At 38.9% G+C, this 15,926-nt stretch overlaps 1 protein-coding gene across 1 annotated transcript in view; it reads right to left on the bottom strand.

Moving 5' to 3' along the window:
• MSBP (membrane steroid binding protein) overlaps positions 1–9,640 on the bottom strand; it is a 45,676-nt gene extending 36,036 nt beyond the window's left edge. Inside the window, exon 1 of the mRNA XM_067786152.1 lies at positions 8,972–9,640. Within this exon, the coding sequence (XP_067642253.1) occupies positions 8,972–9,326 (355 nt within the window). The 5' untranslated portion in view covers positions 9,327–9,640. The remainder of the gene's footprint in view (positions 1–8,971) is intronic.
• Positions 9,641–15,926: the final 6,286 nt, after the last annotated feature.

Raw genomic sequence — 15,926 nt, 5'->3', positions numbered from 1 at the left:
GGAGGAGCGAGCAAAGGCCCTGCTACAAGCGCATTTTCCTGGTGCCTCCCCGCAAGTACCGAAACCTGTATCACCCAGAGTGAAACCAACCCCATCAGACTGGCAATTAGCCAAATCCCTCTTCTGCGAGGCCAGAGTCAGATGGGCAGTGGAATCCTTTGAGAAATACAAATCTCCGGGGGTGGATAGCATCTACCCGGCGCTAATGCAGCAAGGAACACAGATTATCCCATATCTCGCCAGGATCAAGAGCCTTCACTGGGATACATACCCATGATGTGGAGAAGAGCAAAAGTGGCTTTCATACCAAAAGTAGGAAAAAGCAAAGTCCTTCAGACCAATAAGTCTAACCTCCTTTGTCATAAAGGCAATGGAAAAGATAATAGACCAAGAAATTAGGTCGACCGCCCTCAAGAGCTGGCCCCTACATCATAGCCAGCATGCGTACAGAGCGGTTAGGTCCACGGACACAGCTCTGTACCAATTAACATCTGAAATACAGAGGGCGTTCGAAACAGAGGAAACAGTGCTTTGCGCTTTCCTGGATATCGAGGATGCCTTTGACAACACATCTCACGAAAGCGTAAGCATAGCACTGCAGAGAAGAGGAATTCAGGTGCCTATCCAGAGATGGATTGACAATCTACTCCGCACAAGAATCGCTGAAGTCAATGTAGGTAACAGCGCAGTTAAGGTTAATACCACGAGGGGGTGCCTCCAAGGAGGTGTTCTGTCGCCCCTTCTGTGGAGCCTAGTAGTGGATGAACTCCTGCAAAAGCTATCAAACAGTGGCATAAGATGTCAAGGATATGCTGACGACATTGTCATAATTGCAAGAGGTAAATTCGAGAGTACGCCCTGTGACATAATACAAAGAGCATTGAATATCACAAGGTGATGGTGCGCCAGTGTGGGGCTTGACATCAACCCATCTAAGACAACCATCATCCCCTTCACCAGAAGAAGGGTCCTACAGCCCTGCGAGCAATAACAATAGATGGCGTGGCACTAGAATATGGAACCGCTGTGAAATACTTGGGAGTCACTTTCGACACCAAACTCCTATGGAAACAACACTTCCACTCCATGAGAGCTAGGGCCACGAGGTCCATCATGGTATGCAAACGTCTAGCAGGCAAATTATGGGGCTATAGACCATATGTGCTAAGACGGATGTATACCATGATAGTAAAACCTATGATAACATATGGCTCGATAGCCTGGGCATCGAGAACAACTCGGGCGACGACGAGGCAAGCACTGTCAAAACTTCAGCGACTGGCATGTGTATGCATCACTGGAGCTATGCGCACATGCCCTTCAACAGCGCTGGAGGCTATCCTCGATCTAACCCCGCTGCATATATCAATAGAGCAGTCAGCCCAGCGAACCCTTCTGAATATCGTCAAGGAGGGTTCGGGCAAAGGTAAAGTCATATCGTCCCGGAACATGGAGGAATTGAGAGAGAGGATCCCAATCTCTCAACTCCCGAGGGATGATATACTCAGGCAGTTAGTTTATGAGAAAAGGTACAAAGTAGAACTGGGAGACAAGCGTACGTGGGAGGAAAGCAGAATTGAGAACATTCATCAGCTAAATAGAATAGTATGGTATACCGATGGCTCGAAGACGCCAGAGGAGATTGGATCTGGAGTCGTTGGACCCAGAGCCAAAATATCTACCCCCTTGGGAGCATACCCGAGCATTTTTCAAGCGGAAGTATTTGCCATAAGCCAGTGCGCTGACCTGAACCTTCAGCGCGAATACTCCAATGAAACAATTGCCATACTCAGTGACAGTCAGGCCGCCCTCAAGGCGATATCGGCGTCTGAAATAAAATCAGCACTGGTCCTTGAGTGCGTTGAAAAGCTAAATCAACTAGGAGCACACAATGAACTACTGTTGGCCTGGGTTCCTGGCCACCGGGGAGTTGAGGGTAATGAGCGGGCGGACAGCCTGGCCAGAGAGGCAGCAACGACACGAACTATTTGTCCTGAGCCGTTCCTGCCAGTAGGCCCGCAGGAAATTAGAGGGCATATATTAGCATTAGCAGAAGAGAGGGAGAAGAGGGAAGAACACTGGCGTAATATGCCAGGCCTGAGACAATCCAAGTTACTGTTAGGGGGTTACAACACAAATCGATATAGGGCATTAATAGGCCATTCGAAAGATAACCTAATAATCCTAACAGCTATTCTTACAGGACACTGTAGACTGAACAGTCACATGCAAAAGCTGGGTATAATATCGAGCAACATATGCCGATTTTGTGATCGATCAGCGGAGACGGCGGACCATGTACTCCTAGAGTGTGACGCAATCTCAAGACGTAGGGCTAAGTTTATGGGCTCACCATGGCCAGAGCATTCTCACATCAAATCCCTTAAGCCAGGTGAACTCCTAGGGTTCATCAAAGATGTCGGCTTGGATGAGGTGTTGTGAAGCAGCTGAGGGCAATAGACCAATGGCCGCAGTGCGATCCTCAATCAATTATCTATCTATCTATGGACTTAAAACTTTTCGAAGACTGGATATATTTTTCGGTAATTCTTTACTTTAGACCACAACTGCTAAATTACGTGCCAAAATATAGCGAAAGGCGTCAAAAAGCGGAAATAAAAGTTTTAACGGCTATTTGCTAAAGATATGAAAATTTTCACGTGGTTGTTGTTATTTCGTTAATTTGTCTGAGCACATGAAAACGTTTCGCGTGGAAATAATTTAAATTCCTAAAACGGCGTTGGACAAGAGCCGGGGTTATTTTTTCTAATGGTTGTTAAAAATTTGCATCAATCGTCCGACTGCTAATCCACATCCAGAAATGCAAGCAAAAGTGTCAAACGACGCGTTTGTAGTAAGAATAATGTTTTTGTAATTTTGATGATTTTATTGTACACAAGAAAAAATGCGTGCAAAGGGGGTTTTTGGCGCGGATACATATTTGATCTCTAAAACAGTGTTGGACCCGCCCATATTCGAATCGCGGTCCTAGACCGCTGATATAGAAAGGTGTCCTGAGCAAAGATACTGCGGATACCATCCTAGTTTCTTTATTTCGCCTGCGGGTTATTGCTGCAGGGATCAAGACGCGTCTTTTGACAACTCTCCCAGCATTTTTGGTCGTGTATTGGCAGATGTTATTGTTGTTGTACCAATAAGTATACACCTCAAAGGTTTTGGGGATTGTTATGAATGTTGATCTTTTTCCGGATATAGATCTGGTACGTTCCGGCCACAAGCATCATTACTAGCCCAACCATCTCGGGAACGATTAATATAAAATTGACACTTAGAGGCTATCCCGTTCCACCCCCTAGTTCCATGAGGAACTTGGGATCGTGAGAGCCTCGCCTGCTAAATGTGTGTATGATACGTGCATATTTGTTACAGGATTCGCCTCGCGTATGTGAGGCTGAAAATTAGGTTGCGGAAGTTATAAATTGTTCTTCTTAACCGCCTCAATTGTAAATAATTCCAATATCTTTTCACATCATCATGCGACTCTTGTCTAAATAGAAATATAAGAAAAGAATCGATATCCCTAGCGGGTTAGGGGGTCAGAATATACCCGCGGTAGGTATGCCCGTCGTAAGAGGCGACTAAAATAGGCTGTGTAGCGCAACCCTTCAGTTGCCAGCGCAATATTAGCTTCTCCAAACCCAATTGTCAACCTCACTATCCGCGGCGAATCCTGTTTCACTAACAGACGAGGCTCTGGCGACCCCAAGCTCCTCATGGAAGTTGGTGGGGAGGGAGGTATGGCCTGAAGGTTTAATGTGGCCACATAAATCGTTCCCGAGATGGTCGGGCTAGCACCTTAATGGTGCTGTGGTACCGGAGCGCACCGGATCTGTATCTGGCAAAGGTCCATCACATCGATAACACTTCCCAAAGCCTTCGGGTAGCAACCTTATCGCTACTACAACAACAACAACAACAACAACAACAACAACAACAACAAAAAGTAAAAGGCATCGAGTATGCTCTATCCAAGATAGTACTTGTGAACCTTAACCAAAAGGAAGAAACTTTTTATTTTCTTTTTTAAGGAGGTGGTGCATTTTAAATCGAATAGAAAACAAGGAAGGAAGTTTAGGTTCGAGCAAAACTTTTCGCGTCAAGTGTTTCAACTTGAAAAACTTGAGATGTCCAAAATCCACCGAACAAAGTTGGCTAAAATGTTGTCATTGTAAGGCATAATACCTGTGCAAAAGGAGTAAATATTAACGGATTGCGATGATACAGGGTGTTGAAAACAAATTTTTTTCCTTGTGCCCTTTTTTCAATAAATATTTACTTACATACATAATTGGCGCTTAGCCGTTTAAACCATTCTGGCATTCACCATTTTGAGTTAACTGACGCCAAGGTAATTTATATCGTTTTCCACCTGACCCTTCCAGCAGAGTGGGCCGGACCTCTTCTTCTGCTACCACAGGCGGGTTCCGATTAAAATACTTTCTTAGCCGGATCATCCTCTTTCATTCGCATAACATGACCTAGCCAGCGTACCCGCTGCGTTTTTATTCCCTGTACTACACTGTGATCAACTCAGTGCATCGCCGTGCAGATGTTGCCTTCGCGCTTTACTAACATGCGTAAAATGCCTACATACTACACTAGCACAACACTTTGTTCGCGTGATCTGGAAGTCCCCCATCCATAGTACTCCAAGGAAGGACATAGATGTAACTATTCTAGATTGCATAGTCCAGAAGACAATTATAAACATGTAAAATAGATTTAATAAATAAATACATTACATTACATTATGTCTGGGTAAAGCTCATCACTAAATCTTCTTCGGTAATAGCCGTCGACAACGCGTAAAGGTCCGAAAATCTTTCGAAAAACTGTTTCCTACCTGGTCCAAAGTAGCATTTATTGGCAAGAGTGGTTCTTCGCTGGATTTCAGAGCTGGTAATGTTGTTTGTGTTAATACTGGTTCTCAAATAAACGAAGTCTTACAATTTCGGAATTATGGCTGACAATTGACATTGTTGCCAAGACGCAAATGGGCTGATAAATCTTTATGTCATCATATTTTAATGTACAAAAACAAGAGGTTTAGAACATGATACAAAAAAGAAGGTAGTTCCACTCAAAATTGTTTCACGTATTTGGGATTTTTGAAGTTTCATAATGTTTGTTGTTTTGCCAGAAGCGTTGCCATACCGTTACTGTTTAAAGCGAAATTGTGGTTTTTCGAGATGGAAATTTCCTTTAGGATGAAAACGCAATGGTCATCTGAGATAATAATAATAGGCTTTAGCACGATTTATGTGCATATATATTGATTGAGAATAAAGTAAAACATGTAATTTCATTGAAAAGTAGTGGATAATGACTCATACATTGGTTAATGACTCATATCTTTATGGCAGCTTGACCCTAGGCAGAAAAAAAAAAAAAACACGAAAAATCCTGTTGTTCTAGCATGGCCCTATTATCATGCCCCTACAGTGGATATTTCTGAAGGCGTGTTGAGAAAGTGTACCTCCAAAGTCTGCACATCTATGTCAATGCATAAGGGCACAGAATGTGTATAGGCGGGGCTGCCCCAAGGTGGTCCCTGGTACAACGGGCAGAAACACTCTCATAACTGGTGGCTAACCTGCAGAGCTACAGGGTAATGTTCTCCCAAAAAATAATGGTAACAATTCCCTCATAAAGCGCAACGGTTGAATTATACAATAAATAAAAAAATAAAAAGTGGTTGTAGCCAATTTATCAAGAAATTGCGGTGTCGGTTTATAAGGACCTCGTTTGAGCAAGCAATTGACAAACGTCTATTTCAAAATGTTCTGAGAAAACGTACGGACACGGGTCTCATTTTTTTCTTTCTTATTTAAAATAACTATGAAAGTAATTTAGTCGTATTTGTTAATATGAAATCCAATAAAATTAGAAAAATACGTAACATTTTTCAATCTGGTAGCTTGTTTCTGAGGAAATTGTCATTGTCCCCGCTAAAGTCAAGTGGCTAACGTCACACTAAATGGAACTACCTCCATTTTTTGTATCATGTTTTAGACGATTACTGTAGCATTTTTTTCAGAACTTACAAAAAAATAAAAAATATCAAAACAAATTTGATACATTTTTGGACAAGGTTTTTGAAATTTTTTCAAATTTTCTTTGCAAAACTTGAATCTACCTATTTTGCTAAATTGTACAAAATCTCTATTTTGTCATAATGATAATCCACTCGCCAAGTTTCGCAACATTATTAGTATTTTTTAATAGGTACATTGTCACTTTTCCACATTTTGAATTTTTGTAAGTGGGAGTGGTTATAATATAATTTCGGCCATTTTTAATACCAATATATCGTCGCCGAAACGTCTATTTCAAAATGTTCTGAGAAAACGTACGGACACGGGTCTCATTTTTTTCTTTCTTATTTAAAATAACTATGAAAGTAATTTAGTCGTATTTGTTAATATGAAATCCAATAAAATTAGAAAAATACGTAACATTTTTCAATCTGGTAGCTTGTTTCTGAGGAAATTGTCATTGTCCCCGCTAAAGTCAAGTGGCTAACGTCACACTAAATGGAACTACCTCCATTTTTTGTATCATGTTTTAGACAATTACTGTAGCATTTTTTTCAGAACTTACAAAAAAATAAAAAATATCAAAACAAATTTGATACATTTTTGGACAAGGTTTTTGAAATTTTTTCAAATTTTCTTTGCAAAACTTGAATCTACCCATTTTGCTAAATTGTACAAAATCTCTATTTTGTCATAATGATAATCCACTCGCCAAGTTTCGCAACATTATTAGTATTTTTTAATAGGTACATTGTCACTTTTCCACATTTTGAATTTTTGTAAGTGGGAGTGGTTATAATATAATTTCGGCCATTTTTAATACCAATATATCGTCGCCGATGCTGCAAAAGCTGCTAACTCCATCCAACAAAATTTCACAGTAGAACAACAAATTTAATTGAATGAAAATGTCGCTCAACATTCTACATTTTAAAATGTATTGGAATTTTATGAAGTTAGCAGCTTTTCATAATTTTATTGGATTAGCAGGTTTTGTTTTTATACCATTTTTTTGATTCGGCTACCATTCCATCATTACCAAAAAGTCGTTTTGAGGTAAAGGTGAAGTTAGCAGCACTTACCGCATCGTCGACGATATCTTGAGTTCAGATAACCTCGTGAACTAAATTTGGTGAAGATATCTCAATTTTCGATCAAGTTATGGTTTTAATGTTCTATACTCTGTTGAGCGTAAACTGTAGACCATCGGCAATTGGTGAAGTATTAATACTTTACTCAGTACATGGTGAAAAGCTTCGAGTACAAAATATTCGATTACTTATTGGAACATTTCGATGCTGCTCACTCAGTACTCGTATCATTATATCACTACTCTTGACACCCCTCCCGATATTTTTTGGAGCATATTAGCAGTTGTGAGTTAAAGTAAAAAATTAACATTTGTTTTATGCAGACCTGTTACTAATGGTAATGATTACCAGTTTGTACTTTTATTTTTTATAAGAAATAATTAAAAAAAATCATGATTTCTTACGATTATTAAAAAAAAAAAAAATCAAAAATCAAAAGCCTGTTTTGGTTACTTTTGATTTTTTCGCTTATTTTTCCGTTTGTTGAATGAAAAATTCTATTTTGTTGCATGAACGGGATAATTTCTACATATGTACAAGTACATTTTAGGATGCAATAGTAAATCGGAAGCGCTTATCCAGGCGTATATATACTTGCAACATATATGGCGAATGGTATATGAGCGTTGATCTAAACATATTCTCAGGTAAGTATGTATATACACATGTGAATAATTAGCTACACTCATTATATAAAATTATAATGGTCCTCTATGATCTCATCCTTAAGTCTAGCCAAATTTATTGTATCCAAAATAAATATATCCGCTATTTTGGATTAAGCTATAGTTATGCACGGATTGTTTTTTAATCAAAGTTTATCATATTCTTAGCTTTATTTTAGTAATATTGGCCACTGTGTGAGAGTTCTTCGGGCCACACTTTAAGAGAGCTTTAGCATAAATAGGCATTTGGTAATTCTATACGACAGCATGACACTGCTAATACGCGTCCAAAATATCGAGAGGTGTCAAACGACGCGTATGGATATCAAGTATTAATAATCTGAAACCGGAACGGAAAATTTTTATCTCTGTCCGGAGATATTTGCAGTTGAAGTTAGCGATTTTCAAGTGGTTGTTGTAGTTTTGGTCTCCAAACCGGTGTTGGACCCACCTAGGGTAATTTTTTATAAGCGCGGACGAAGGCCGCCAATGCAGAAAGGTGTTCTACGCAGAAAGCAGAAAGGTGTTCCCCGGTTTCGGAGGGACCAGTGGGTAATTTTTCGGGTTTTCGTTAATATCTTTTGATGTCAAGACGCGTCGTTTGACACCTCTCTCGAAATTTTTGGACGCTTATTAGCAGTGTCATGCTGTCGTATAGAATTACCAAGCATTTTTGTCTTTCATTAATATCTTTTGAACGACTCAACAATTTTGTTTTCAGCGGAATAAATCATGATTTTTTCTAATGGTAAACAATTAGTAATTGCTTTTTTCGGAAAACAATTGAAATAATCATTGGACATTAAAATAGGTATCTAATTAATTGATTACTTAATTCAAATTTAACAGCTCTGGTGTTATGTTTGTAGAGCGCAGAAGTGTTAGAATATCCTTTTGTTTTGATCAACGATGCCAATTTTTGTCGGGTCCACCGTAGGCATGTGCATGCACACAAATACATACTTTGGAAACAAAAATACTAACTAAATTTTCGCTTTAATTGCATTCTCTAATACAATTGTACTTCATATGTAATGACTGCTATGAAAAATACAAGTATGTTTGTTGAGTAACTACCATATGGTTGTTATCTTTGCAAGTTTAACAAATGTACTGCGTCAATTTTATTTTTTCAATTACCACCCATCCACCCACTTACCTGGACCATAGAAACGTTTTGCCTTTGTGACGTCATATACACTTCCATTCACAGCCATTAGAATACGTCCATCAGAATTATTTCCATCGTAGGCACGTAACTCCTGTATTGTAAAATCCCGACGCAATTTTGGTAAATCAGGTATGGGTGGCGAACCATCACCCGATTTGTTACTGGGCACTTCATAGCGATCTTTTATAATTTTGTAAAACAGAAAAACAATTACAGCAACAAGTGCTAAATTTAAGGGACTATAGATAATCTCCTCCACAATGCCAAGTAACATGGATGAAGATTTATCATCGCCGGCGACATTGCTTCTAGTGTCAGGTGCTCCAGCAGATGCTGCCATCATGTACAATTGTAAGCGATTTTTTACTTTTCACTACGCCTAATTCGAACTTTGATCTTCAGCACCGCTGTCTCTATCGCCTCACTCGTTTTATTAAACTGTTTGTTGAATCAATGAAGTTGTCTCGTTTTGAATGTATCTTTCGTAGCAAATCGTAAATGTCGTGTGAATTTTTTTTAATAAAATGATAGAAATTTCAACGCGCTCTTCCTAAAATAAGAAAAAAATAATGCGTATTGACGAGTGATTTTTGTTGATGATGGTGAAATAATGCCACCACCAGATGGCGCTCTTTTAGTTTATTCTCGCTGGATGACGCAGCAATCACTATTCAGGCGTATTCCAACTATGGTGAAAATGGTAATAGACGCGAGTTTCCCAGAGCTGAAATTTAGCGTAGCATAAAATTTTTTGTGCGTATGGTTGCACCAGAGAGGATTTATATAATAAGAGACGTCATTTCAATTTTTATTTGTAATGTACCTGATTGGCGGGTATTAGAAAATTTCTACACATTTATAAGAAGTTTATATTAATATATATTGTGATTGTTGGAAAGAGGTTGAATCAAATATACCCCATGAAAACGTGTAGAAGCAATTTAAAATAACCCCTCAAATGGGACATTATAAATAAATTTCGCAAAAAGTATGAAATTACGTCTCATTCTACCTATCCGCTCTGGTTGCACTTGCAATAAAAAAATTATCTTAATAAATAGTTGAGAAAATAATTTGCTATTTACGCATACATTTTTTGGAATAAATACACAAATATGTGATAACCAGCACAATTTGGTATGCAGTTTATATGGAAACCTCATTACTAGAAAATTTAGTACAAATGGATATTGCCCCTCGGAACGCTCTTAGTACTGCCACCCATTCTTAACTTTTACATAAAAAACATAAAAAAAAAAACAACAACCATATTTAAATAGAGCCGGTCGCTTTAACGGACGAGTTCAATATACGTCCGCATACATACGCCTACATACATCTGGCTACATCTAGTTTGTGAAGTGTAAAATGAAATAAAAAATTTGGATATTGATAAATAAGTTAATTGGCTAAACTTTGTAATTCATCTCAGTTACATAAGAAAATTTAATTTAATTGAGTCACCAGTTTACCTTAGTCGTTTCATAGATAGTTGTTAAACGAATGACCGAAAACCATTCACGCATGTTTCAATAGACGATTGCATTTCTTCACCCAAGATTATTTTTCTTTCAACGTCATTAATACATACTAAAACCAAAGAGCTTTAATTTGTTAAGAGCCGTTACTGGATCCTTTGGCAACAACAAAGCAACCAATTCATGCCAAATGTTTTGTCAAGGAAGTTTTGGTTAACCGTACCGTGTATATTTATGCGATGTAGTAATTTTTCGTTACTGCGATTTTTGAAAAGATAATTAGTTAATTAATTTAATGCAATCATTAAAATAAACAAATCTGACAAAAAACCTTCGACTACCTTGAGAACACATCGAGTAATTTGCCAAAATATCCAGTGACGGCTCGTAACAAATAAAAAGTCTTTGCTTAAACAAAAATGTCCAACTTAGCTGGAGGTGGTGAAAACGGCCTTAAGTAGGATAGTTTTAAACATTTATATTCCATAATGTCGGTTGGCTTAAATTTTACTACATAATAATGAAAAAAATGTATATATTTCATTCAAAACCAAAATTTTTATAAACATATAATAGCTGTGTTTTTTTTCACGTCTATATACGTTTACACTTAAAATTTATAGGACTGCTAAGCGACAAACTTTAAATACACCTCTGAAATTGCTACGCATAAAATTAGTACTACTAAATTTCAATACGCATTATACTCAGATGCAACTGAAATATGTGTCCATGTTTCACCCTCTGCATTAATTCCATGTATTCTATGCGCGTCTCCTAAACATTATCTAAGCGAGGATAGGCGTTTTTTTTCACGTGCAAACGAAACGTATACGCGTGTAAGAAAAACACGGCTATCCTAACATTTAAAAAAAAATGTTTTCACCTCTTTAATTTGGTACACAACACCCTGAAGCACTCAAAAATCATTCCCTGACAACCCCAATTGTTCAAAGAGGTGAATATAACACTTCATATTATATTTCGGTACAACTTGCGATTCACCATGTTTCCCAAATACCGCCTTCTTACTGGGTCAACTGTGGTTGACATTTTCAAATTCGCACGACAGCTGAAATCACCACGCCAATCTCTGGTTCTACCGTGTCATTATATGATTGGCCCATCTCATCAGATGAATTTATTTTTTTCATTGCACTGGCGTAGGGATTTTCAGAAGGAGATGGTAAACGAAAAATGCACTCAAAGCATTTTTACATCTGTATGCAGGCCCGTCGAGAGGGGGGGATTTGGAAAGGGAGTATTCCCCCGGGTCCGGGGTTTCTCGGGGGGTCGCGGTTTAGAGTACTAAGACATTTTTTTTAAATTCAGGAGAGTCTAGTTGTTCCATGTGCAAATTTTAAGCCGAATTTCAAAGGCAACGAATACACTGGTTTACAGCCAAAATGCACCAGAGACGCCATTATGAAATTCCTATGTAAAATCACACTCTGATTCCGGAATTCAAGGTTATTTTTAATTATATGGTAACGCTTTTGAGATATTTACGAATAACCGTTTTTCAAAAAAAAAAAAAAAACAAAAATAAATTGGGTCCACTTAATCATATATATATCAAGAACGAATTGAGCAATTCCAAAACGGTTTGAAACTTTTAAGCTAATAAAATTTTCTATAAACTGTGTATACAACACTTTTTGCTAGGCCCTGCAGATTCAAAGATAACGAACAATCATTACGGATTTTTTCAATTTTTTTTGTAAAGATATAAAAAAAATTGTACTTTGCGAGGAAGGATCTCGAAAACTTTTTATTTTTTTGCAGATTTTTTTTCTATCTAAGCTCTGCTTTATTACAAAAAAAAAAAATAAGCTTTCATTCAACAAAATCGATGAACTAATACAAAAGTTATAAGCATTGAAATAAATATATCCATATAGTAAAACTTAAGTACTCTAAAAATAATAGCATATGTACATATTGTGACGAATATTAGTGACACTAAGTGATACTCACATCACTAGTCTGATGCTAAGTAAATGAAGCCACGACAACAATAAAGCAGGCAGTCACTGGTATCTACATAAACGATTCAATCATTATGTTTACACATATGTACGTACACGCAGCGGAGAGAAAACGCAAAAACACATGCATATATCTTATCTGAGATGCGCTCAAAAGTAGGAAATAATGTGTGCAAGTAACACTCACATATACACGCGCATATAAGAAGCTATAAACGTAGTTATAGTTGGTAATTTTATAGCTGCTAACTAACTAACTAGAATAGAACCGCCTAGGAATATGTCAACGAGGAAACCAAACACTATAAAACCGCAACAGTTGAGACGCGAAAATCAGTTTGATTTAAGCACGCTATCTATCGAGCAATAGAAGTGTTATTTTGAAAGTTGTCTAATAAAGATCATTTTGCATTATTGAATATTGGAGTTATTTATTCAACAGTTTAGTGATTCGAAAGTTAGCAGAAGGTTGCAAATAAGCGGAATTGCAGTAAATTCGTTACAAATGGTGTCAGAAGTGGGATTCGAACCCACGCCTACAAAGTAGAATGCGAATACAACTTGGTCATGGCAAAGTTGAGTAAATTGAGGATCCAGCAACAGAAGAAGGAGTTGGAGAGCCGTGGATTGAATACAACCGGCAACAAGATCGAACTTCAAGCACGGCTTGGTATTGGAGTTGGAAGGAATTAATGTTGACGAGTATGTCTTTTATCCTGATGTGGAAGAATCAACAACAAAAATCGAAGAGAAAAACGAAACATCGCAGACAGTTACCAGCACAGACTTGAACATGATATTGGCTGCAATATCTGCTCAAACATCGACAATGGCATCTCAACTGGAATCACAGGAGACACGTATAACATCCAAAATGGAAAACAAAACTAGAATCCCAGGAGACCGTATAACGTCCAAGATTGAAGCACAAGAAACAGGTATTTCAGAAATGTCGACTCAGATAACATCCAAGATGGAAACTCAACTGGAAGAACAGAAAACATACATATATGGCATCCCAACTGGAATCGCAAGAGACACGCATAACATCCAAGATGGAATCACAAGAAGCGCGTATTTCAGAAATCTCGACACAGATTACATCCAAGATGGAAGCACAAGAGGAGCGCTTATCATTGCAAGTGGCACAAATGTCTTCGCAGTTAGAAGCACAGGAAGCAAGGGTAACATCAAAGCTGTATGCACAGGATACAAAAATTGTACAGCTTGAGGACAAAATTGACGCCGAGATAGAAGCTTTGAGAGGTCGTATACAGGAGTTGCAAATAAATCGCCCTGCAGTTTCAGCGAGTAATCCAAAGGTAAAGACACCATCCTTTGACGACTCTGTTCCTTTCCAGGTCTTTAAGCTACAATTTGAGAAGACGTCAGCAGTGAACAACTGGAATGCGGATGATAAAGCTGCTGCATTGTTCGTGGCATTGAAAGGGCCTGCAGCTGAAATCTTACAGACTATTCCAGGGTACGAACGGAACAGCTATGAAGCATTAATGGCCGCTGTCGAGAGACGTTAGGGGAGCGAACACAGGAAACAAATCTACCAAATAGAATTGCAAAATCGCTACCAAAAATCTAACGAGACTTTGCAGGAGTTTGCTTCAGATATTGAAAGATTGGGTCATCTTGCAAATGCGAACGCACCCGTGGAATGCACTGAAAGGGTAAAAATCCAGAGCTTTATAAATGGCATACGAGATGTGGAAACGAAGCGAGCTACATATGCGAATCCAAAACTAACATTTGCTGAAACGGTATCGCATGCAGGGCAACAGCTGGCTCCCACAATTGAATGCCCCATAAGCTCTATCTCACAAATTGGAAGAAGGTCAAACAATATTACTGTCGGAGGCCATGGGAATGGTAAGGAACGTTTACTGACTGTAGAGAGAGACTCATTCCATCATTGGAGCGGATTTAGTCAACAAGAAGATAAGACCATTGCATGGAGCAAGATTGCGTACAGCTACTGGAGAAAATACCATGGTTCTAGGAGAAGTATCATGTGAAGTCGCAATTGTAAACGTCATGGTTGATGAAATCATAATTGGAGTGGACTTCTTAATCGACGAAGGCATCAAGATCGACATGCAAAGCAAGACGATATGATATAAGAACATGGATATGCCACTTAATTTCGGCTACGAGAGAGACTACAGCAGTAAACGAGTGCTGGTGGAAGAGAGTCAGCGAATGGCACCAAAATCCGAAGCAGTCATCTGGGCAAAGGTTGATGGAGATTGTGGGACAAACAAATTGTGGGTTGTCGAAGCAGCAAACAAATCAACACCGAACGTACTTGTAGGAAAAACCTTGGCTATAACAAAACTCAATGAGTTCAAGTCACCACTCAAACTGACCAGAGGAGTTACTTTGGGAAGATGCCAAGAGGTTGAAGTAATTATCAGTTGCGAACAGCTCCAGGAAGAGGTTTCAACTAGCAATACTGATCTTTCAGATGACATCATGGCATGGACGGAAGGACTGGACGAAGACTATCAGAGTAAGGCAAAACAACTGCTCCTAAAGTACGCGAACATATTTGACAAAGATGGCTCCAAACCAGGCCGCACCGACGTTGTGAAACATCAAATTGACAATGGAGATGCGAGGCCGATACGTCAAGCTCCACGTAGTGTTCCACTGGCGAAGCGGGAAGTTTTGAGTAAAATCATACAAGAAATGAGCGACAGCGGCGTCCATGGAGCTCACCGGTGGTATTTGCGAAGAAGAAAAAGCGAAAAATGAGGTTTTGCGTGGACTACCGCAAGTTGAACGACGTCACGAAAAAAGATAGTTACCCATTGCCAAGAATTGCCGACACTCTGGACTCACTATCTGGTACGAAATGGTTTTCCACACTGGCCTTGAAAAGCGGCTACGGGCAAGTGGAGGTGATGGAGGAAGAAAAAGAGAAAAGAGCCTTCAGTGTCGGTGATGGTCTTTGGCAATTTACAGTGATGCCTTTTGGACTTTGTAATCGACCAGCTACTGTTGAGACACTCATGGACCAGGTACTGAAAGGACTACATTGGAAAACATGCTTGGTGTACCTGGACGACATCATCGTATGGGGAAAGAACTTTTTATGAACATCTTAAGAACTTGGAGGAAGGTTTCAAGAAAATAGCTGGCGCTGGTCTGAAACTAAGTCCCAAAAAGTGTTCGCTGTTTAAAAAGGAAGTAAATTATTTGGGTTAAAAGGTAACGACAAAGGTCATCTGCACTGCGAATGAAAAGATAGAAACTGTAAAGGATTGGTCAAGACCACAGAACTTGCATGAATTAAGAAGTTTTCTTAGGCTGTGCACATATTACCGCCAATTTATACCAAATTTTGCCAGCGTAGTCCATTGCCTCCACGGGCTTACAAGAAAAAATAAAGCTTTTGAATGGAAGAAGTGGCAAGAAGTGGCTTTCCAAACATTGAAAGAGCGTTTGTGCACTGCCCCAATGTTG

Source organism: Eurosta solidaginis, chromosome 4 (assembly GCF_040869045.1).
Source record: "Eurosta solidaginis isolate ZX-2024a chromosome 4, ASM4086904v1, whole genome shotgun sequence".
Lineage (NCBI taxonomy): Eukaryota > Metazoa > Arthropoda > Insecta > Diptera > Tephritidae > Eurosta > Eurosta solidaginis.
This window is presented reverse-complemented; position numbering and strand designations above follow the sequence as displayed.